Source organism: Papio anubis, chromosome 4 (assembly GCF_008728515.1).
Source record: "Papio anubis isolate 15944 chromosome 4, Panubis1.0, whole genome shotgun sequence".
In the NCBI taxonomy this organism is placed as follows: domain Eukaryota; kingdom Metazoa; phylum Chordata; class Mammalia; order Primates; family Cercopithecidae; genus Papio; species Papio anubis.
The window spans coordinates 9,790,481-9,814,455 of NC_044979.1; the positions used below are offsets into that span (position 1 = coordinate 9,790,481).

The 23,975-nt window shown below is 48.1% G+C and overlaps 1 protein-coding gene across 1 annotated transcript; it reads left to right on the plus strand.

The window, feature by feature from the left end:
- Nucleotides 1-531: 531 nt before the first annotated feature.
- On the plus strand, nucleotides 532-21,677 carry ZNF425 (zinc finger protein 425). Its single transcript, XM_031665048.1, has 4 exons — nucleotides 532-1,874; nucleotides 9,893-10,019; nucleotides 14,961-15,119; nucleotides 18,876-21,677. Exons 1-4 carry the CDS (start codon nucleotides 825-827, stop codon nucleotides 20,828-20,830), a joined length of 3,291 nt encoding a protein of 1,096 aa, XP_031520908.1. The 5' UTR covers nucleotides 532-824; the 3' UTR covers nucleotides 20,831-21,677.
- Nucleotides 21,678-23,975: the final 2,298 nt, after the last annotated feature.

Genomic DNA, 23,975 nt, shown 5'->3' on the forward strand with positions numbered 1-23,975 from the left:
GCCAACATGGTGAATCCCAGAATCCCATCTCTACTAAGAATACAAAAATTAGCCCGGCGTGGTGGCACATGCCTGTAATTCCAACTACTTGGGAGGCTGAGGCAGGAGAATCGCTTGAACCTGGGAGGCAGAGGTTGCAGTGAGCCGAAATCACACCACTGCACTCCAGCCGGGGCAACAGAGCAAGAGTCCGTCTCGAAAAAAACCCAAAAAACAAACAAACTATATATTTTTTATTTTATTTATTTATTTATTTCATTTTTTTGAGAGAGTCTCCCTCTGTCTTCCTCTGTCACCCAGGCTATAGTGTCATAGCACAATCTAGGCTCACTGCAACCTTCGCTTCCCAGGCTCAAGTAATCCTCCTACGTCTGCCTCCCAAATAGCTGAGATTAACGTCTTTGCCACTGTGCCGGCAAAGTTTTGTATTTTTTGTAGAGATGGGGTTTCGCCATGTTGCCCAGGCTGGTCTTCAACTCCTGGGCTCAGGCAATCCTCCTGCCTAAGCCTCCCGAAGTGCTGGGATTACAGACTTGGGCCACGGCACCCGGCCAGAGAATCTAGCACCTTTTAAAGGTCTAAATAGGACATTTTTGCCATCTAAAGCCGGTCACTATGAGACATCCTAAGAACCTCGGTCTCCACAACTCCTTATCTAAACCCAGACACTCCTTTCTATGAACCTGGTCTTCCGATAACCAATTGCCAATCAGAAAATCGCTGAATCCTCCTATGACCTGTTAGCACCGCTTGGAGTTGTCCCGCCTTTCCTGACAGAACCAGTCATTTTCATTTGTTACTTTATTTAGCCTGACACCTTAAACATGACTGGGACAGAATGCGAGGTTGATTTTCTGGGAACAATCGCCACCCTCTTCCTTGCCCTCTCTCTCCTTTCTGTCTCTCCCTGGTTTCCCCTTCTGCCTTCCCACCTCTCCCTTGTTTTTGCATCCCCGTGTTTCTCACGCCCTGTATCATGGTCTCCGTCTGTCTCCTCTCGCTCTGTCACAGTCTCCCGCCGGGGGCCGAGGGTGCCCGGCCCGCATCCCTGGGTGACCCTGAGTCCCCGCAGGCGGCCCCGAGACCGGGGTGGCTTCCGCATGGGGTCTCTGCCCGGGGCCGTTCTCTGCCAAGGAGGGAGCGTGGCCGCTCGGGGAGCCCAGAAGGCCCCTGGACCCACGGGGACCGGACGTGGTGGGCGGACCCCTCCTCCGCGTCCCCGAAGGGACAAACCCAGGGCCCCCACGGCCTCCGCGCCCCCGACGGAACAGACACCCTCAGGCCACCGCCCGCCTCCCACCACCTATCCGGCCTCGCTGGATTCCCGGGACCTCCTCACGGACGAAGCCCTCGAGCTCATCCCTGACTCGGGGGCGGCTTTGGAAGGAACCGCACCGGACGCTCCCCTCTTGCTGCCTCTCAGTCTGGGTTTCTGTGGAGCGCGTCTCCCAGTCGCTGTCCCTACTCTCTCTCTCTCTCTGTTCCTGCTCTCTCCATGTTCACCTGCCCCTCCATTTCCCCTCCCGTCAGCTCCCTCATCTGGTCTCCGACCGCCTCCCTCGCTTGCAGATCCCGGGAGTCCGAGGCTCACTCAAACATCGGCGTGCTGCGGCCTGCACGGAGGGTTCCCGGGCCCCTCCTCTGAGGACCGACCCCCCGGGCGGCGCCGCTCCTCCAGCCCGCAGGGGGCGGTATGGGGCGGAGCGGCCCCAGCCATTGCCGGGCGCCGAGTCCCAGCATGCACCGCGCCCGGTCGGCGCTGCGTTGTGGGGCAACCCAGGCTGTGCCTGGGAGTCGGGTTGGGGCGGAGCGGAGGGGAGGCCGTGCCAGGCGGGGCCGGTTCGTGCGGAACCGCCATGGCCGAGCCGGCTTCGGTAAGAGGGGCCGATGGAGGATGCAGGACTGTCGAAACTCGGGTCCCTGTTGCAGCTGGAGTGGGGTCCGCGTCCAGGGAGTGGGGCGGCGGGGGCCTGGGTCTGGGGGTTGGCAGTGGCCCACGGACTGAGCTCCGGGCCGGGCTGGAGAAGGCGCAGTCTTGCTGCGTGTGCTGTTCTGGAATTGACCTGGGGAAAAGCTGGTCTGGCCGGGCTTGGCAGCGCGAGTCTGTGGCCCCGGCCACTCGGAAGGCTGAGGCGGGAGCAGTGCTTGAGCCCGGGAGCTCTGCGCTGTATATGCGCTGTGTCCCTCGCGCGGTGCCTCCGAGTTCTGCATCTGTGTGGTGACCTCGGGAGCGGGGACCACCAGGTTCCCCAGGGAGGGGGAACCGGCCCAGCTCGGAAGCCAAGCAGAGCAAAACTCCCGTGCTGATCGTTAGTGGGATCGCGCCTGTGAATAGCCACTGCCGTCCAGCCTGGGCAACAGCCAGACCCCGTCTGTTTAATCAATAAATAAAAGTCGGTTTGGGAGAAAGAATCCGGGTGGGAAAGATCTGTTTCTCAGCTTGTTGTCGGCTCAGATCAACAACGCTGTCCCTGCCTTCAGTGTCGGGACTCTGAACCTCGGGGTGTCTCTGGGGCCCGTGCTCTCCTGCTGAAGGTAGTTTCAGAGAAGCACATCTGTGTTAAGCAGATGAGAAAAAGGAGAAGGAAAACTGGAACTGAGAGAAATTGGAGACTGCTCCCTCTAGGAAAGGACAGAAAACTTAAAATGAATTGGGTGGTTAGCGTAAATCGAATTTACCGTAAATGCTGTAGTATTGTAATGGAAAATTTGAGCACCGGTTTTAGAGTTTGAAAGGCATATCCTGAGGCTTAATCCAGGAAACTCTGTTACATTCAGTTAAGTATAACCTTCTTATATGTGCAAGTTTTTCTTGTGCTCCCAATGAAATTTTATAATCTTACGAATGTAATGCTCCTTATTTATATTTGATTCTTCCCTTTTGCCTCCCACTCCTTTTCCCCAGCCTCCCTTGGCAAGTACAGATTCTTTTTCTGATTTCTTCAAGCTGTGTTTCTACAGCCAGGCTTTCTTTTTTTCTCTCTTCTTTAAATGATTGGGAACCTCCTGGAATATTCCTCTCTGGGAAAGTTTGTGGTAGCTCTTCTTTGACTGTACATTTGAGTTCATAGAAAATGTGATAACAGTTTCTTGGCTAATATATTATTTGGGATAGGCAAGGAGAAATCTTTTTTTGATTTTCCTTTCCACTGTAGCAGTTTAATGCTAATTGTAAATATGGTCATAAATGGGAATTTTATAGGTGGAAAACACATGGATGGCTGGGCGTGGTGGCTCATGCCTGTAATCCCAGCACTTTGGGAGGCCAAGGCAGGCGGATCACCTGAGGTCGGGAGTTCGAGACCAACCTGACCAACATGGAGAAAGCCCGTCTCTACTAAAAATACAAAATTAGCCAGGCATGGTGGTGCATGCCTGTAATCCCAGCTACTGGGAACGCTGAGGCAGGAGAATCACTTGAACCCAGGAGGTAGAGGTTGCAGTGAGCCGACATCGTGCCATTGCACTCCAGCCTGGACAACAAGAGCGAAACTCCGTCTCAAAAACAAAACAAAACAACAACAACAAAAACACATGGGTGAGGTACAAGAAAACCGTAGAGGATTTTGGTTTAAGTCTCATTATAAGAATAACAAGGCCAGGCACCGTGGCTCACGCTTGTAATCCCAGCACTTTGGGAGGCTGAGGCGGGCAGATCAACTGAGGTCAGGAGTTCCAGACTGACCAGGCCAACATGGCGAAACCCTGTCGCCTGTAATCCCAACTACTCGGGAGGCTGAGACAGAAGAATCTGTTAAACCTGGGAGGTGGAGGTTGCAGTGAGCCAAGATCGTGCCACTGCACTCCAACCTGGGGACAGAGTGAGACTCCGCCTCAAAAAAAATAAAAATAAAACAAGTTTGAACTTGTTTGTCATAATAGCTGATACTTCAGCTTTCAGGGCTTATGATAGTTTTGATGATAGAATTTTAGCTTTAAAACTTTTTATCTCCAAAATCCTAAGTGTCAAATGTCAGGTGTCCTAGATTCCCTTATTGGGAGAATTGTGCTCCTGACCAACATTTTCTAGACACTTGGGAAGAGCCTCAGCCATCTTTCAAAATGTCCAGTGCTTTTCTTCTAGGCTGTCATGTATATTTATAGCACAGAATCTGAAAGGAGTGAAAATGGAATTTTCAAAAGTTAACACATGTTCTGTTGCTTCCCTATTGCCACAGCGGATCTGTCCTCAAACACCCAGGAAGAGCAGCCCTGGTTAGTTCAGTCCATACTAGAGATTGTAGATTAATGGTCCACGAGCCAATCATGGCTTGCAGACATTTTGTTTGAAACACCCCTGTTAAAATTGTGAATTTTAGTTGCCAACATGAGTTCACATAAAATGATCTATGTTTCCAGTTTGTCTTTTAAGAAAATGACACGGCCGGGCGTGGTGGCTCAAGCCTGTAATCCCAGCACTTTGGGAGGCTGAGACGGGCGGATCACGAGGTCAGGAGATCGAGACCATCCCTGGCTAACTTCGGTGAAACCCGTCTCTACTAAAAATACAAAAAAAACTAGCAGGCGAGGTGGTGGGAGCCTGTAGTCCCAGCTACTCAGGAGGCTGAGGCAGGAGAATGGTAAACCGGGGCCCGGAGCTTGCAGGTGGCTGAGATCCGGCCACTGCACACACTCCCAGCCTGGAAGCGACAGAGCAGACCCTGCGTCTCAAAAAAAAAAAAGACACATCCCAGGCCGGGTGTGGTGTCTCACGCCTGTAGTCCCAGCACTTTGGGAGGCCGAGGTGGGTGGATCACCTGAGGTCAGGAGTTCAAGACCAGCCTGGCCAACATGGTGAAACCCTGTCTCTACTAAAAATACTGAAATTAGCCGGGCGTGGTTGCACATGCCTGTAATTCCAGCTACCACCAGGAGGCAGAGGCAGGAGGATTGCTTGAACACGGGAGGCAGAGGTTATAGTGAGCCGAGATTGCACCATTGCACTCCAGCCTGGGTGACAGAATAAGACTCCATCTGTTGTAACTAAGCGAGTTATAGAGAAACGCCACACTTTGAGACAAATTATGGAGTCCTTTATTAGCCAGTGACCGAGAGACAGCGCTCAAAATTTTCTCGGCCCTGAGGAAGGGGCTAGTTTTGTTTTCATACTGTGGTCTAAATGGGGGAGGGGGGAGTTTAGCTGAAGCAATTTTTACAGAAGCAGAACTGGCAAAAAGTTAAAAAAAATTGATTGGTTACAAAAGTTATAACAAAAAATAAACAGTTCCAGGTGCAGGGGCTTAAACTATCACAAAGAGATAAATGCAGGGGCTTTGGGTGCCATCCACCGAGCGCGTCCCCAGGAGCTGCTGGTGCAGCTTGCCTCATATCTTATCAGTAAGTGCATTCCTGGACGTGCTTTGAGTCAGTTTCCACTAGTTATGCCCTTAAGGGAGGGAGGTAAAGGGGCTGAAAGTGAAGGAACTAAAATGGAGTCTGTCTGGCTCCCTCAGCTAAGAGAGAATCAGGTTAAAACAAGGTAGGCTATCACATGTCTACAAAAAAACAAACAAAAAACACGTCTCAGTGTAAAACCAAGCTACAAACCCTGTAGAAGATGACACTGGAGAAAATCTTTAGAACCTAGGGCATGGTGGGAAGTTCCTAGATGTTGCATCACAAGCACAATCAATAAAGGGAAAAAAGGGATAAATTGGACATAATCAAAACTGAAAACTTTGGCTTTCTGAAGGATCCTGTTAAGAGGGTGAAAAGATACGGACTGGGGTCAAAATTTGCAAACCACCTATCTGACAAAGGACTCCTATCTAGACTACATAAAGAGCTCAGCTAGGCAAGATGGCTCACGCCTATAATCCCAGCACTTTCAGAGCCTGAGGTAGGAGGACTGCTTGAGCCCCGGAGTTTCAGATTAGTCTGCGTGACATAGCAAGACACCATCTCTATTTTAAAAATTAAGAATCTTCCTTGGACAGTTAAAAAAGATCCAATTAGAAAATGGGCAAAAAATATAAAGCGACATTTCGCCAAAGAGAATATATGCATGGGAAAAAACACATAAAAAGATGTTTGACTGGGCATGGTGGCTCACACCTGTAATCCCAGCACTTTGGGAGGCCGAGCGGATCACGAGATCAGGCATCGAGACCATCCTGGCTACCAACACGGTGAAACCCCTGGCCTCTACTAAAATACAGTAAAAAATTAGCCACGGGCAGCTGCACCTGTGGCCCAGCTACCCTCGGAGGCTGAGGCAGGAGAATGGCCTGAACCCGGAGGCGGAGCTTGCAGTGAGCTGGATCAGCCACTTAATTCCAGGCTCAAGCACAGAGCAAGACTCTGGTCTCAAAAAAAAAAAAAAAAAAAAGATGTTTAACATCATTACTCATATTAGGAAACCAAAATAAAGTTTACAAAGCATATATCACTTTACAACTATTAGAACTGTTAAAAGTAGTGACATTGCCAAATGCTGGAGAGGGTGCTAAGAAATGCTGTCTTACAGATTGCTGGTAAGAATGTGAAATGGTGACGAGGCACAGTGGCTCAGGCCTGTAATCCCAGCACTTTGGGAGGTCGAGGGTGAGGGCTCGGGCCAAGGTCAGAGTCTCGAGACCAGCCTGGACCTCAACATAGGGAACCCCTGCTTTTATATTAAAAATACAAAAAATTAGCTGCACCATGGCAGCACACCTGCAGTCCCAGCTGCTCGGGAGGCTGAGGCTGGACAATCACTTGATTCCAGGAGGTGGGGTTGTGGTAAGCTGAGATTGCGCCACTGCACTCCAGCCTGGGCAACAGAGTGGTACTCCCTCTCAAAAAAAAAAAAAAAAAAAAAGGAATGTAAAATGGCCCAGCCACTCTAGAATATAGTTTGGCATTTTCTTTAAAAACTAAACGTATACTTATCATATGACACAGCAGTTGTAGTCCTGGGCATTTATCCCAGAAAAATAAAAAAAACATGCCCACCCCAAATCTGTACATGATTGTCCATAACAGCTCTCTTGTTAATATCCAAAAAGTTAAAACCAAAATATTTCTCAGTAGGTGAATGGTTAATCAAACTGGTGCATCCATACCATGGAATACTACTCAGCAATCAAAAAGAAATGAAATACAGTCATGGGTTGCTCAACGACAAGAATGCGTTGTGAGAAACACATTGTTAGGCAATTTTGTGGTTGTGCAAACAGAGTGCTTCCAAAAACAGATGGTATAGCTTACTACGCACCTAGGGTATATGGTGTAGCTTATCGGGCTATTAGTCTTGTACAGCATGTTACTGTACTGAATACTGTATGCAGTTGTAACACAATGGTATATTTGTGTATCTAAACATAAACGTACAGTAAACATGCAATATTATAACCTTATAGGACCACTGTTTTATATGTGGTCTCTCACTGAAGCATCATGTGGCACATGACTATATTGGTAAACATGACAACTTGGATGGATCTCAAGGACATTATGCTGAGAGAAAAAAGTCAATTTCAGAAGGTCGCATACCATGTGATTCCATTTATATAACTTTTTTTGTTTGTTTGTTTGTTTGAGACAGAGTGTCACTCTGTCTCTCAGGCTGGAGTGCAGTGGCACAATCATGGCTCACTGCCATCTACGCCTCCCAGGTTCAAGCAATTCTCCTGCCTCAGCCTCCTGAGTAGCTGATACTACAGGCATGTGCCACCATGCCCAGCTTAACTTTTTGTATTTGGGTAGAGACGGGTTTTCACCATGTTGGCCAGGCTGGTCTCAAACTCCTGCCTGCCTTGGTCTCCCAAAGTACTGGGATTACAGACGTGAGCCACTGCACCCAGCCAACATTCCTGAAATGGCAGAATTGTGATGGATAATAGATTTGTGGGTGTGATTATAAAGGGTTGGAACAAGGGAGCTGTTTGTGGTAATGGGATGCAGTTGTCTCTCAGTATCCTCAAGGAATTGGTTCCAGGACCCCTCACAGATACCAAAATCCATGGACGCTCAAGTGCCTTATATAAAATGGTAGAATTTACATATACCCTGTGCACATTTTCTTGTATATAAATTATCTCTCAATTGCTTATAATACCTAATACAACATAAATGCTATGTAAATAGTTATGCTGGATTTTTAAAATTTTGTAGTATATTTTATTATTGCGTTTTAAAATACATTATTTAAATTTTTATTTTATTTTTGAATAGAGAAGAGGTCTTGCTATGTTGCTTAGGCTGGTCTCAAACTTGAGCTCAAGCACTCTTCCCACCTCAGCCTACCAAAGTGCCGGGATTACCGTACCTGGCTTTTATTTGTAAAGCAGTTTTGATCCAAGGTTGGTCGAATTTGTGAATGTGGAACCTGCGAATACAAAAGCTGACTGTAGTTGTGTTTTTTGATTGCAGTGGTGGTTACATGAGTGAGCACATGTGATGAAATAACGGAATTATACGCACACATTGTACCAATGTCAGTTTTTTTCCTTGTTTTGATATAGTACTATAATGTACAATATGACCTTTAGGGTAAACTGGGTGAAGGGTACGTGGAACCTTTTTAAAAATAACTTTTTGGCCAGGTGCAGTGGCTCATGCCTATAATCCAGGCGTGCCACCACGCCCTGCTAATTTTTGTATTTTTAGTAGAGATGAGATTTTGCCATGTTGGCCAGATTGGTCTCTCGAACCAGGCATGGTGGCACACCCTGTAATCCCAGCTACTTGGGAGGCTGGGATAGGAGAATCAGTTGAACCTGGGAGTCAGACCTTGCAGTGAGCCAAGATTGTGCCACTGCACTGCAGCCTGGGCATCAGAGTGAGACTCTATCTCCAAAAAAAAAAAAACAAAAAAACCCAGGCTGGTTTTGAACTCCTGAACTTAAGCAGTCCTCCTGCCTCAGCCTCCCAAGTAGCTGGGACTATAGGCACACTTACAGGGAAGCCTTCTGTGCTGTTTTTGCAACATCTTGTGAATCTACGTAATTATTTCAAAGTAAAACATTTTTCAAAAACTGACACATCCAACAATACTGGACCCAGTCTTCCACAGCAATAACTGGTTGCTGCTAAGTAAAGCATCCCTCTTTAGATGGTCTTTGTGTTCAAAGACCTGCTATTCATTCATTCATTCATTTTCTTTTTTTTTTTTTCTTTTTTTTTTTTTTTTGAGACGGAGTTTGGCTCTGTCGCCCAGGCTGGAGTGCAGTGGCCGGATCTCAGCTCACTGCAAGCTCCGCCTCCCGGGTTTACGCCATTCTCCTGCCTCAGCCTCCCAAGGAGCTGGGACTACAGGCGCCCGCCGCCTCACCCGGCTAGTTTTTTGTATTTTTTAGTAGAGACGGGGTTTCATCGTGTTAGCCAGGATGGTCTCGATCTCCTGACCTCGTGATCCACCCATCTCGGCCTCCCAAAGTGCTGGGATTACAGGCTTGAGCCACCGCGCCCGGCCCATTCATTCATTTTCGTTTATTTTTATTATTTTTGAGACAGTCTCACTCTGTAGCACAGGCTGGAGTGCAGTGGCAGGATCTCGACTCACTGCAACCTCTGCCTTCCAGGTTCAAACAATTCTCCTGCCTCAGCCTCCCGAGTAGCTGGGACTACAGGAATGTGCCACCACGCCCAGCTAATTTTTTTATTTTTAGTAGAGATGAGGTTTTGCCATGTTGGCCAGGCTGATCTCTTGAACTCCTGACCTTAGGTGATCCACTCACTTTGGCCTCTCAAAGTGCTGGGATTACAGGCGCGAGCGACCACGCCCGGCCCATTCATTCATTTTACTTGGCTTCAATAGACATTTGTGACCCCTTTGTTGTTTATTATATAATATGGCACCATCCAGAAATAATTAACATGTTTTCTTTCTGTATCTCAATAAAGTAATGGACATTGAAAAACAAAGTAGCCGTAAAGTAAAAATGTATGTGTATACTATTTGTGATTCCAGGTAACTGTGACATTTGATGATGTGGCCTTATATTTTTCGGAACAAGAGTGGGAGATCCTGGAGAAGTGGCAGAAGCAAATGTATAAGCAAGAGATGAAGACCAATTACCAGACCCTTGATTCCCTGGGTAAGATGGGCTTCTAAGGAATCATGTTTTGGGAACCAACCTAATAGTGCCAGGCTTCCTTCCCTGTATGAGCCGTGGGCTGGTTGAAAATGATACTGGGCCCAGTTTACATTCATAATGTCTCTTCCCTTTCCTATAATGGCCTGGAAATATGAAATTCCTTTTTATCCGGTGGTATCTTTGCCTTCAGTGTTATTAATATTCTGAATTCTCTGTCTCCCACCTTAACCCTCCCCCATTTCTCCCACAATTAGAATTAGTAATCTAATTGCCCCTGTTTTTTAAAAAAGTGTATTCTTTTATTTCTTTAATATTTTCATGCTTCCTTATTGTGTTGCCTGAATAAGACAAATTTCTCATCTTTTTTTTCTTTTTTTTTAAAAGAGACGGGGTTTCACCGTGTTAGCCAGGATGGTCTCGATCTCCTGACCTCGTGATCCGCCCGTCTCGGCCTCCCAAAGTGCTGAGATTACAGGCTTGAGCCACCGCGCCCGGCCAATTTCTCATCTTAAACCTGGCCTCATTAAAACCATTTCTGCTGGTATCACTATAATAAGTGATCTCAGTCTAGCCTGAAGGACTCATTCCCTGTTTGTTGTGTGAGATATGAATGACAAGAGTCAACCATGTGAAATTAGGGGGAAGAGAATTTTAAGCAGAGAAAAACTAGGGCAAAGGCCCCAGGATAGGAGTGCCTGGGCTCAGTTTGTTGGGACCCACACTGAGCCTGTGGTAGGACATGCACAGAGGGCTGGTGAGAAAGTGATGCCGAGGCAGGAAGGGCCCCATAGGACAAGATAAGGAGTTGGATTTTATTCTCAACACAAGGGGAAGATTATGGGGGGATTTAAACAGAGGGGAGTAATTTACTTTTAAAATGATTACTTGGGTTGCTGTGTGGAGAATGAATCATAGTGGATAGCAATGAAAGGAGAGAGACTAGCCAAGAGTGTTGGCCGTTCTGGTGCGATTTCATGGCAGCTGAACCAGGTAGGTAGTAATTAAGACAGAAGAAGGTGGTCTCCAGATAGGCTTTGGAGGCAGAATCCCAGATTTTGCTGATGGATTGGATGTGGAAAAAAGAATCAACTCCTCGATTTTTGGTTTGAGTATCCTGATGGCAAGTGGCTTTGTTCACCAACAGCAGGAAGGGTGGGGAGGTCGCACATTTGGGCCACATTACATCTGAGATGCTCATAGACATTTCCATGGAAACATAAAGTATGTGAAACTGGAATTCCATGTTAAGGTCAGGACTGGATTTACAGAATTGGAAGACGTTATAGTGATGGTATTTTAAACTATGGGGCTGGTTTGGGATCATCTAGGGAGAATGCGTAGACAGAACAGAAAGAGACCTGGGACAGGCCCTCATTTAGAGGCTAACCTGAGGACACTGAGGCCCAGTAGCCAGCAGGGTGGGACAGATGAGAGCTGTGTGCTGATCCAGTGTTGTTTTGAGGTATCACAATTAGGGTCCTTGAACTTGGAAAATTTAGCCTGATTTTTCCAAATTTCAAAAATCAAATGGTATTACCTGCCAATGATTTTCTGTATAGAACATCCAGATCCAGGCCCCAGATCTTAGGATTTAGCAGATTCGAGCTCAGGCCCAGGGATCTACATTTTTCACAAGTATTTGAGGTGCTGCTAATGGTGGTGGTACCCACTTCGGAGAAGAAGCCTTGATGTGAGGGCTGAGCTGTAGCAGACACCACGAAAAGCTCAGAGGAAGAGGCTTCCTGCTGCCTACTCTGAAGACCCTCTACTGATCTATGAAAACCCTTTTTTTTTTTTTTGACGGAGTCTCGCTCTGTCACCCAGGCTGTAGTGCAATGGCATGATCTCGGCTCACTGTAACCTCAGTCTCCCAGGTTCAAGCTATTCTCCTGCCTCAGCCTCCTGAGTAGCTGAGATTACAGGCACATGCCACCACACCCAGCTAATTTTTATATTTTTAGTAGAGACAGGGTTTCACCATGTTGGCCAGGGTGGTCTTGAACTCCTGACCTCAGGTGATCTGCCCGCCTCGGCCTCCCAAAGTGCTGGGTTTACAAGCGTGAGCCTCCGCACCCGGCAAAAACCCTTCTTTTAGGCTTACACCACTAGACTGCATTACTCTCTACCTCTTAATCACTGTTATTTAACAACCTCCTGTTTCTATCACTTCACTGATCAAAAATGTTGGTACCTCGATATTCACCAGGTGTGGTGGCTCACGCCTATAATCCCAATAATTTGGGAGGCTGAGGCGGACAGATGACTTGAGATAAGGAGTTTGAGACCAGCCTGGCCAACATAGTGAAACCCCATCTGTACTAAAAATACAAAAAATTAGTCAGGCGTGGTGGCAGGTGCCTGTAGTCCCAGCTACTTGGGAGGCTGAGGCAGGAGAATGGCGTGAACCTGAGAGGCGGAGCTTGCAGTGAGCCGAGATCGTGCCACAGCACTCCAGCCTGGGCAACAGAGCAAGATTGTGTCTCAAAAAAAAAAAAATTAGCCAGCGTGGTGGCACATACCTGTAATCCTAGCTACTCAGGAGGCTGAGGTGGGAGGATTGCCTGAACCTGGGAGTTGGAGGTTGCAGTGAGCCGAGATCACAACACTGCTCTCTAGCCTGGGTGACAGAGTGAGACTCTGTCTCAAAAAAAAAGAAAAGAAAAAAAGAATTTTGGTACCTCAATAGTGAGGATTGGATGTGAGCCATCTAATCAGAAAAGTTTAGTGATTGAAGTTCCCTCCTTAACTCCCTATAAGTTTTCTTCTCTTCTCTTTTCTTTTTACTCACAGTGTTCTCATAATGATCACTTTTTAAAATCCTCATCATCCTTAATTTGTCTGCTTCCTTTAATTTTATGAAATATTGGGCCAGGCACAGTGGTTCACACCTATAATCCCAGCACTTTGGGAGACCGAGGCAGTAGGATTGCCTGAGGTCAGGAGTTCGAGACCAGCCTGGCCAACATGGCAAACCCCAACTCTACTAAAAATACAAAAATTAGCCAGGCGTGGTGGCACGCACTTGTAATCTCAGCTACTCGGGAGGCTGAGACAGGAGAATCACTTGAACCTAGGAGGCAGAGGTTTCAGTGAGCCAAGATCATACCACTGCATTCCAGTATGGGAAACAGAGTGAGACTCTGTCTCAAAAAAATATTGCAGAGGATATTTAAACTGAACAGTCTTTTTTTTTTTTTTTTTAGACAGAGTCTCTATCTCCAAGGCTGGGTGTAGTGGCACAATCACGGCTCACTGCAGCCTCAAACTCATGGGCTCAAGTGATCCTCCCAACTCTGCCTGCTGAGTAGCTGGGACCACAGGCATATGCCACCACACCTGGCTAATTTTAAAAATTTTTGTAGGGATGGGGTCTCCCTATGGTGCCCATTCTGGTCTCAAACTCCTGGGCTCAAGCAGTCCTCCCACCTCAGCCTCCCAAAGTTCTGGGTATACAGGCAGGAGCCACTGCGCCTGGCCTGAACTAAACAGTCTTGGTAAGGCTATATTCTATTGTCATTCATGTAATTTCAACGGCTTTCATTTTTTTGACTTAATTTTGATTTCATGTCTCTAGGAATCAAAGTCAACTATGAAAATGATTTTTATTGTGGGTAATGGTAAAAGAGAGAGACAGAGGCCAGGCATGGTGGCTCATGCCTGTAATTCTAGCACTTTGGGAGGCTGAGGTGGGCGGATCACTGGAGGTCAGGAGTTTGAGACCATCCTGGCCAACATGGTGAAACCCTGTCTACTAAAATTACGAAAATTAGCCGGGCATGGTGGCGTGCACCTGTAATCCCAGCTACTCGGGAGGCTGAGGCAGGAGAATTGGTTGAACCTGGGAGGTGGAGGCTGCAGTGAGCCGAGATCGCACCACTGCATTCCAGCCTGGGCGACAGACAGAGTGATACTCCGTCTCAAAAAAAAAAAAAAAAGGGTCACAGGGCTGGGTACGGTGGCTCACCCCTGTAATCCTAGCACTTTGGGAGGCTGAGGCAGGCAGACCGCTTGTGCCCAGGAGTTTGAGACTAGCCTGGGCAACATGGCAAAACTCTATCTCTATAAAAATAAAAAATTAGCAGGACATGGTGGCACGTGCCTATAGTCCCAGCTACTCACTCAGGAGGCTGAGGTGGGAGGATCAGTTGATCCCTGGGAGGCAGAGGTTGCAATGAGCCAAGATTGTGCCACTGCACTCCAGCATGGGTGACAGAGTGAGACCCTATCTCAAAAACAAAGTAATAATGATAATAATTTTTTAAAGGCCGGGCGCGGTGGCTCAAGCCTGTAATCCCAGCACTTTGGGAGGCCGAGACGGGCGGATCACAAGGTCAGGAGATCGAGACCAGCCTGGCTAACACGGTGAAACCCCGTCTCTACCAAAAAAATACAAAAAACTAGCCAGGCGAGGTGGCGGGCGCCTGTAGTCCCAGCTACTCCAGAGGCTGAGGCAGGAGAATGGCGTAGACCCGGGAGGCGGAGCTTGCAGTGAGCTGAGATCTGGCCACTGCACTCCAGCCTGGACGACAGAGCAAGACTCCATCTCAAAAAAAATAAAAAAATAAAAAATAAAAAAATAATAATTTTTTAAAATAATTTTTTTTGAGACGGAATCTCGGTCTGTTGCCCAGGCTGTGGTGCAGAGGCACGATCTCTACTCACTGCAGCCTCCATCTCCCAGGTTCAGGTGATTCTCGCACTTCAGTCTCCCGAGTAGCTGGTTTTACAGGCATGTGCTACCACACCCAGCTAATTTTTGTATTTTTAGTAGAGACGGAGTTTGCCATGTTGGCCAGGCTGGTCTCTAACTCCTGACCTCAAGAGATCTGCCTGCCTTGGCCTCCCAAAGTGCTGGGATTACAGGCATGAGCCACCATGCCTGGCCAAAAAAATTATTTAAGTATGCAGTAAACTTAAAGTCTGTGTGGACTCTATTTGCAGGGTATGCTTTTTCCAAGCCAGATTTGATCACATGGATGGAACAAGGGAGAATGCTATTCATCAGCGAACAGGGATGCTTAGATAAAACAAGAAGGACAACTAGCCCTCCTACTGATGAACAGTTGGACATGAAGGATACTGGAAAGTTGCCATGTTTTGGTGAGTAAGATGGATTTAAAGTCATGAATTATTTAATTTTCCTAGCCTTGTTTCTTGAATCTTTCTTTTTGGATACCTGGCTAGATCTAGTCAATAAGAAAAGTTGTTTTGATGGAAAGTGTTAGTTTTCTTCACTCAAGAGGGTAGCAAATGTGGCCAGGCACGGTGGCTCACGCCTGTAATCTCAGCACTTTGGGAGGCTGAGAGGATGGATCACTTGAGGTCAGGAGTTCCAGACTAGCTTGGCCAACATGGTAAAACCCCATCTCTACCAAAAATACAAAAAAATTAGCCGGGTGTGGTGGCGGGCATCTGTAATCCCAGCTACTCTGGGGGCTGAGGCAGGAGAATCGCTTGAACCTGGGAGGAGGAGGTTGTGGTGAGCCAAGGTCGTGCCATTGTACTACAGGCTGGGTGACAGAGCGAGCCTCCATCTCAAAAAAAAAAAAAAAAAAAGAAAAAAGAAAAAAAAGAAAAAAGAGGGTAGCAAATGTGAGACTGTATTACGTATTACTTTCATACAGAAAGAAGTTTTATATACACATATATATAATTTTTTTGTTTGTTTGTTTTTGTTTTTTTTTTTAGACAGTCTTGCTCTGTCACTCAGGGTAGAGCCCAACAGTGCAATCTCAGTTCACTGCAACCTCTGCCTCCCGGGTTCCAGGGATTCTCCTGCCTTAGCTTCCAGACTAGCTGGGACTACAGGTGTCTGCCACCACACCTGGCTAATTTTTTTGTGTTTTAAGTAGAGAAGGAGTTTCACCATATTGGCCAGGCTGGTCTCGAACTCCTGACCTTGTGATCCATCCAATTCGGCCTCCCAAAGTGCTGGGATTACAGACGTGAGCCACCGCGCCCGATACCCAGCTAATTTTTTGATACTTTTAGTAGAGATGGTGTTTCACTATATTGGCCAGGCTGATCTCAAACTCCCGACCTCAAGTGATCCACCCATTTGCTCTTCCAAAGTGCTGGGATTATAGACGTGAGCCACCATGCCTGGTATGGTGATATATGTTATTTAAAAAAAAAAAACAAATCCTGGGAAGAAGATGAGAATTCCTGTAAAAGTAAGGGATGGCCGGGTGTGATGGCTCATGCTTGTAATCCTGGCACCTTGGGAGGTCAAAGCAGGTGGATCACCTGAGGTCAGGGGTTCGAGATCAGTCCGGCCAACATGGTGAAACCCCCTCTCTACTAAAAATACAAAAATTAGCTGGGGGTGGTGGCGCATGCCTGTAATCCCAGCTACTTGGGAGGCTGAGGCAGGAGAATTGCTGGAATGCAGGAGGCGGAGTTTGCAGTGAGCCCAGATTGCACCACTGCACTCCAGCCTGGGTGACAGAGTGAGACTCTGTCTCGGAAAAAAAAAAAAAGAAAAGAGCAAGGGATCCATTTGTCAAAACCCTGAGAGGAAAAATCACCTCCTTGTCACACTGCCATGTCCATTTGAATATACAGAAATGAAAAACCCTCTAATTTTCTACAAAATATTTTTTTATTGTACAGAACTTTAAAACTTGGGTTAAAACTCCTTTTGAGGCCGGGTGCAGTGGCTCACGCCTGTAATCCCAGCACTTTGGGAGGCCGAGACGGGCAGATCACGAGGTCAGGAGATCGAGACCATCCTGGCTAACATGGTGAAACCCTGTCTCTACTAAAAAAATACAAAAAATTAGCCGGGCTTGGTGGCGGGCGCCTGTAGTCCCAGCTACTCGGGAGGCTGAGGCAGGAGAATGGCGTTAACCCGGGAGGCAGAGTTTGCAGTGAGCCAAGATTGTACCACTGCACCTCCAGCCTGGGCGGCAGAGTGAGACTCCATCTCAAAAAGCAAAAACAAAAAACAAACAAACAAAAAAAACAACTCCTTTTGAATTCCTTGTAACATAAGGGAATATTTCACTTTTTTTTTTTTTTTTTTTGACAGAGTCTCGCTCTGTCGCCCAGGCTGGAGTGCAGTGGCACAATCTCGGCTCACTGCAACTTCTGCCACCTGGGTTCAAGCAATTCTCCTGCCTCAGCCTCCCAAGTAGCTGGGACTACAGGCATGTGCCACCACGCCCGGCTAATTTTTTTGTATTTTTGGTAGAGACGGGATTTCACCGTGTTAGCCAGGATGGTCTTGATCTCCTGATCTTGTGATCCACCCGCCTCAGCCTCCCAAAGTGCTGGGATTACAGGCGTGAGCCACTGCATCCAGCCAGTATTTCACTTTTTATAGTGCGTGAATGCTTTCCTTTTTTTTTTTTTGAGACAGAGTCTCACGCTGTCACCCAGGCTGGAGTGCAGTGGCACCGTGTGGGCTCACTGCAACCTCCATCTCCTGGGTTCAAGCAATTTTCCTGCCTCAGCCTCCTGAGTAGCTGGGATTACAGGCGCCCACAACCACGCCTGGCTGGTTTTTACATTTTTAGTAGAGGCAGGGTTTCACCATGTTGGCCAGGCTGGTCTTGAATTTCTGACCTCAGGTGATCCATCCACCTCGGCCTCCCAAAGTGCTGGGATTACAGACATGAGCCACTGTACCCAGCTGCGTGAATGCTTTTCTAAGTTCTTGGGAGTCAAGGAGTCCTCTGAAGAAGGAGACTTTGAGCCCAGGAAGTGTGTCCAAGCCCCAACAACAGGATAAAAGAATTCCCTGTTCAGGCACGGTGACTCACACTTATAATCCCAGAACTTTGGGAGGCTGAGGGCGGATCACATGAGGTCAGGAGTTTGAGACCAGCCTGGACAACATTGTGAAACCCATTTCTACTGAAAATACAAAAATTAGTTATGCGTGGTGGCAGGCACGTTATTCCAGCTACTCAGGAGGCTGAGGCAGGAGAATTGGTTGAGCCCTGGAGGCGGAGGTTGCAGTGAGCCACGATGGTGCCATTGCACTCCAGCCTGGGTGACAGAGCGAGACTCCGTCTCAAAAAAAAAAAGTAAATAAAGAATTCTCAAGAGTTTCATTTCACTGCCACTGTCCATTCATTCATCTAACCAATATTGAGTGCCTACCACAGTCATAGGAGTACGTTAATATTACTTTAGGCGAGGGCAAAATCTTTATATAATGTATGTGTATGTATACATATGAATAAAACAATTGTTATACTCTAGATGTTGATCGTCTTACTGACATGGCAATTAAGTTAGCCAATTATATTGAACTATACATAGTTGAATTAGTCAACTATAAAATAAGATTGCGGCCGGACGCAGTGGCTCAGGCCTGTAATCCCAGCACTTTGGGAGGCTGAGGCGAGTGGATCACGAGGTCAAGAGATCGAGACCAGCCTGGCTAACACGGTGAAACCCTATCTCTACTAAAAATACAAAAAATTAGCCAGGCGCTGTGGCGGGCGCCTGTAGTTCCAGCCACTTGGGAGGCTGAGGCAGGAGAATGGCGTGAACCCGGGAGGCGGAGCTTGCAGCGAGCTGAGATCGCGTCACTGCACTCCAGCCCGGGCGACAGAGCGAGACTCCCTCTCAAAAAAAAAAAAAAAAAAAAATTAGCCGTGCATGGCGGCACACGCTTATAATTCCAGCTACTGGGAAGGCTGAGGCAGGAGAACTGCTTGAACCCGGGAGGTGGAGGTTGCAGTGAGCCAAGATCGCGCCACTGCACTCCAGCCTGGGAAACAGAGCGACACTCTATCACAAATAATAATAAAATAAAATAATAAAAAAAAGTTTAAAAGGCAGCCCTAAAACCCAATTATAGGGTAGACATATCACTGATGAGAGTGATACTTCTTTCCGCTCCAGATCACGAAGGAACTCTCAGGACAAAAGAAGAGGATTGCCGTTTAAATGGTCCTCAAAAACAGGACTTGGGTGCTGCCTTACCAGGGAAGGAGAGAAAGATTTTATCAGCTCGAAGAGACACCTTCCAGTCTCCAAGTCTCCAAGAAACAGAGATTCCAAATAAAAAAGTCAGCATCACAGCATCTGATCCAGACAAGAAAGACCTGCGGCACAAGCCTCGGGAGACCCCAGGGCGCTTAGAAATTCCCACAGGGCCAAGATGCTATTCCTGCTATGTCTGTAGGAAAGTCTTCCAAGTAAGGAGGGATTTGCTGAAGCACAAACGGAGCCACTCCAAGAGCCAGCTCCGCAGATATCCTAAGTACAGAAACACGTCCAGAGGGAAGTCCGAACTCAGGCGGACGCAGAGGCTCCTGTGTCAGAAGAAGCGGTTCCAGTGCAGTGAGTGTGAGAAGAGCTACTTCCTGAAGGGCAGCCTCGTCACTCATCAGGTTGTCCACACCGGCCAGCGGCCCTACCCGTGCCCTGAGTGCGACAAGACCTTCCGGTACAGGGCCAACCTGAAGAAGCACCTGTGTCTGCACCGCGGGGAGCGGCCGTTCTGCTGCGGGGAGTGCGGCCGGGCCTTCGTGCAGCAGTGCGAGCTCACGGAGCACCTGCGGCTGCACAGCGGAGAGAAGCCCTTCCAGTGTCCGCAGTGTGACCGGTGCTTCCGCCTGAAGAGGGGCATGAAGGTCCATCTGTCACAGCACAGCGGGAAGAGGCCCTTCCACTGTCCCGAGTGTGGCCGGAGCTTCTCCCGGAAGGCTGCCCTGAAGACCCACCAGAGGACGCACAGCGAGGAAAAGCCGTTTTCTTGTGATGAATGCGGCAGGAAATTCATCTACAAGATTAAGCTGGACGAGCACATCAGAGTTCACACGGGAGAGAAGCCCTTTTCGTGTCCCGAGTGTAACAAAAGTTTCCGCCTCAAGAGAAGCCTGAAAGCCCACGGGCTGCAGCACAGCGGGAAGAGGCCTTTCCAGTGCCCGGAGTGCAGCAGGGGCTTCTTCTGGAGGAACGCCATGCGCGCCCACCAGCGCCTGCACAGCGAGCAGAAGCCCTTCCCCTGCGCCGAGTGCGGCAAGCGCTTCACGCGGCCCTCCAAGCTCGCCTGCCACACCAGAGTCCACGACAGGCAGAAGGAGTTTCCCTGTGGTGAGTGCAAAAAGACCTTTTCTCAGCAGTCGCGGCTCACGCAGCACCTGAAGGTCCACACCACGGAAAAGCCGTTCTCCTGCGTCGAGTGCGGCCGCAGTTTCCGCCGGCGCGCGCATCTCACAGAGCACACGAGGCTTCACAGCGGCGAGGAGCCCTTCCAGTGTCCCGAGTGCGACAAGAGCTTCTCCTGGAAGGCCTCCATGAAGTTCCACCAGCGGATGCACAGGGACGAGAAGCCCTTCGCGTGCAGTGAGTGCGGCAAGACCTACACGCATCAGTCTCAGCTCACCGAGCACCTGAGGCTGCACAGCGGCGAGAAGCCCTACCAGTGTCCTGAATGCCAGAAGACGTTCCGCCTCAAGGGAAATCTGAAAAGCCACCTGCTGCAGCACAGTGGTCAAAAGCCGTTCTCTTGTGTGATGTGTGGCAAAAGTTTCACTCAACAGTACCGGCTCACAGAACACATTCGAGTCCACAGCGGGGAGAAGCCCTTCCAGTGTCCAGAGTGTGACAAGAGCTACTGCATCAGGGGCAGCTTGAAGGTCCACTTGTATACGCACAGTGGAGAGAGGCCCTTCCAGTGTCCTGAGTGTGGCAAAGGCTTCCTCCAGAAGAGAAGCCTGAAGGCCCATCTGTGCCTTCACAGTGGGGAGAGGCCTTTTTCTTGTGATGAGTGTGGAAGGAGCTTCACGTACGTGGGGGCGCTCAAGACCCACATTGCGGTGCATGCCAAGGAGAAGCCCTCCAGCCTCTAGGTCAGGCCATGCGGTAGTCAGGCAACCACAGCTTTCAGGTGGTGCCAGCAGCTCTGTTGGCTCGAGTTGAGGCAGGTTGAAGGATTCACAGGGTAAGATGGGGCACAGTGGCTCCCGCCTGTAATCCCAGCACTTTGGGAGGCCCAGGAGGGAGGATCGCTTGAGCCCAGGAGTTTGAGACCAGCCTGGGCAACATTGCAAGATTCCCTCTCTACAAAAAATATGAAAGTCAGCCAGGTGTTATGGTGCATGCTTGTGGTCCCAGCTACTTTGGGAGGCTGAGGCAGGAGGATCGCTTGAGCCCAGGAGGTAGAGGCTGCAGTGAGCCATGCTCACACCACTGCACTGTAGCCTGGGTGACACAGCAAGACCTTGTCTCACAAAAAAAAAAAAAAAAAAAAAAAAATCACAAAATACTGGCTATAGACACACTGGCTGGATGTGTGGTCTGCAGAACCTGATAGCTCCTTGACAAAAGTTGCAAATAATCTGGTCAAAGACAGTCAAAGAGACATCTCCCTCAATAATCCTCATAGGAAAGACCTGCCAGTCATGGAGGAAACATTTATACTGATCTGCTAGTCCAGCAGATCTCTTCAGTGTCATCCAATAATCCCTTCATTAAATTCAGAAACCACAGCCTGAGTGAACAAATGTTACAGGCAGGAACATACTCCTCAGTCAGCTTTTCCATTACCACGCCATTTTACTTAAATCTGTATTAAAGCCTTCAGTTTTCCCTCATAGTGGATTTTCATTTTCTCTCAGATGGTGAGAGGGCATCTGCTTCTTGGAATGTTTCCATAATGCTAAAAATAAATGTCTTCCACTATCTTGTTTGTTAAAATGATTACCCATGTGTTCTTTCCTTCTGAATTTTACTTAAATCACCTAAAAATCCACCATTGTGAGTAACAGGCAGTGTTATTTATCTAACCCCCCTACATTTTTGACAGTGTTACGTCAGTTCTCAAAGAACTGTACTTAACAGGGTCTCTGAGGAAAATACCAAAGGAAAAAATACTGTCAGTCCGTGGTATCACTCTATTTTTTTTGCCCTGTGGCCCAATCTAACATTATAAGATAATTTTCCAGGCTATTCTGGCAAACCCTCATCTGTCTCCCAGACTGTCAATCTTTGACATTACTCTTGTTTTTTTTCCTTGAGATGGAATCTTGCTCTGTCACCAAGGCTGGAGTGCAGGGGTGCCATCTGGCTCACTGCAAACTCTGCCTTCTGGGTTCAAGTGATTCTCTTGCCTCAGCCTCCCGAGTGTCAGGGACTACAGGCGTCTGCCACCACGTCTGGCTAATGTTTTGTATTTTTAATAGAGGCGGGATTTCACCACGTTAGCCAGGATGGTCTCCATCTCCTGATATCATGATCCACCCACCTCGGCCTCCCAAAGTGCTGGGATTACAGGTATGAGCCACTGCGCCCAGCCTTTGACATTACTCTTAAGAGAACTTACAGTCTTCCTTAGAAAGTTTGAGTGCCTTCATAAATCTTGTGTGTTGCACAAAACGTGGTCCCCAGTTACCGAAGTCAGAATCTGCTGGGATCAAAGTCATTACAAGAATCACAGCATGTATACGAAGAGGAAAAAGGTGCCACCTGTAGTTGGGACAGTCCTGTGGGTAGGGAATAGGCTGCTATTTATGTGGTACACCTCAAAAAACAAAAAATGCCAGTGATCAGATAAATGAAATGCCAACAGTTTAACAGGTAGATTCAGAACTAAAGATAAAACAATGTGAAAATAAAGACATTACACCTGTAATCTGAGTACTTTGGGAGGCCAAGGTGAGTGGATCACCTGAGGTCAGGTCAGGAATTCGAGACCAGCCTGGCCAACACGGCGAAAGCCCATCTCTACAAAAAATAGAAGAATTAGCAGGGCATGGTGGTGTGTGCCTGCAGTCCCAGCTGCTTGGGGGCTGAGGTGGGAGGATCGCTTGAGCCCAGGCTGGTTAAGGCTGCAGTGAGCCATGTTCGCACCACTGCACTCCAGCCTGGGTGACAGAGTGAGATCCCGTCTCTCAACAAATGAAAAAAAAAAAAAAAAAGATAATGAGTACCTAACGGTACCACATGCTACAGAAAGAGGTCGAAGAAGAAAAGGATTATAAATGTCATTGAGAGATATTACCTTGAGTGGCTGAAGCAAAAGCATGGGGCTGAGTAGAAGACAGAAGAGAAGGGGTAGTTCTGTTACGTAGTTCAGAAAGCACTGGGCTTAGACTAAAACCCACAAAATATAACAGACCCTGGCTCTGGCCTTGGGCAAGACACTAGAGCTCTGTAAGTTTTACTTTCTCCATTTAATATAATGGTGAGGGGAGGGTACCTTTATGAAAATCAGCCACATCTACAAAAAAAAAATGCTGTTTTTCAGCTATACTGGTAACACAGGCATTCTCTAGTATGAGCTAGGTGATGGATTGTAGTACATGGAGTGGCCTACAGAATCACTTCCAGTCCATACATGGGGGACTGGCACAGAAGCAGCAATAAGGAGTGCTTCTGAGGTCAAACCGAGGCAGGAATTAGGAGCAAAAAGTGAGCAAGTGCAGGTAGAGAATGGGGAGGAGCTGAGAACGAGGAAGGGTAGCTTTAAGAAAGGAGGGGCCAGGTACCGTGGCTCATGCCTGCAATCCCAACACTTTGGGAGGCCAAGGCAGGCAGATCACGAGGTCAAGAGATGGAGCCCATCCTGGCCAATATGGTGTAACCCCGTCTCTACTAAAAATTAGCTGGGCGTGGTGGCACGCACCTGTAGTCCCAGTTACTCGGGAGGCTGAGGCAGGAGAATCGCTTGAACTCGGGAGGCAGAGGATGCCGTGAGCTGAGATCGCACCACTGTACTCCAGCCTGGTGACACAGCAAGACTCTGTCCCAAAAAAAAAAAAAAAAAGAAAAAAGAAAGGAGAAAGGGTGGGGCGTGGTGGCTCCTGCCTGTAATCCCAGCACTTTGGGAGGCCGAGGCAGGTGGATCACCTGAGGTCAGGAGTTTGAGACCAGCCTGGCCAACATGGCAAAACCCCGTCTCTATTAAAAATACAAAAAATCAGCTGGGTGTGGTGGCAGATGCCTGTAATCCCAGCTACTTGGGAGGCTAAGGCATTGCTTGAACGCTTGAACCCA

Coding starts and splice junctions, on each gene's coding strand:
- ZNF425 (XM_031665048.1), top strand. CDS start 825: ATGACTGGGACAGAATGCGAGGTTGATTTTCTGGGAACAATCGCCACC. Junction 1,875..9,892: donor CCATGGCCGAGCCGGCTTCG/GTAAGAGGGGCC, acceptor TTGTGATTCCAG/GTAACTGTGACATTTGATGA. Junction 15,120..18,875: donor TGGAAAGTTGCCATGTTTTG/GTGAGTAAGATG, acceptor TTTCCGCTCCAG/ATCACGAAGGAACTCTCAGG.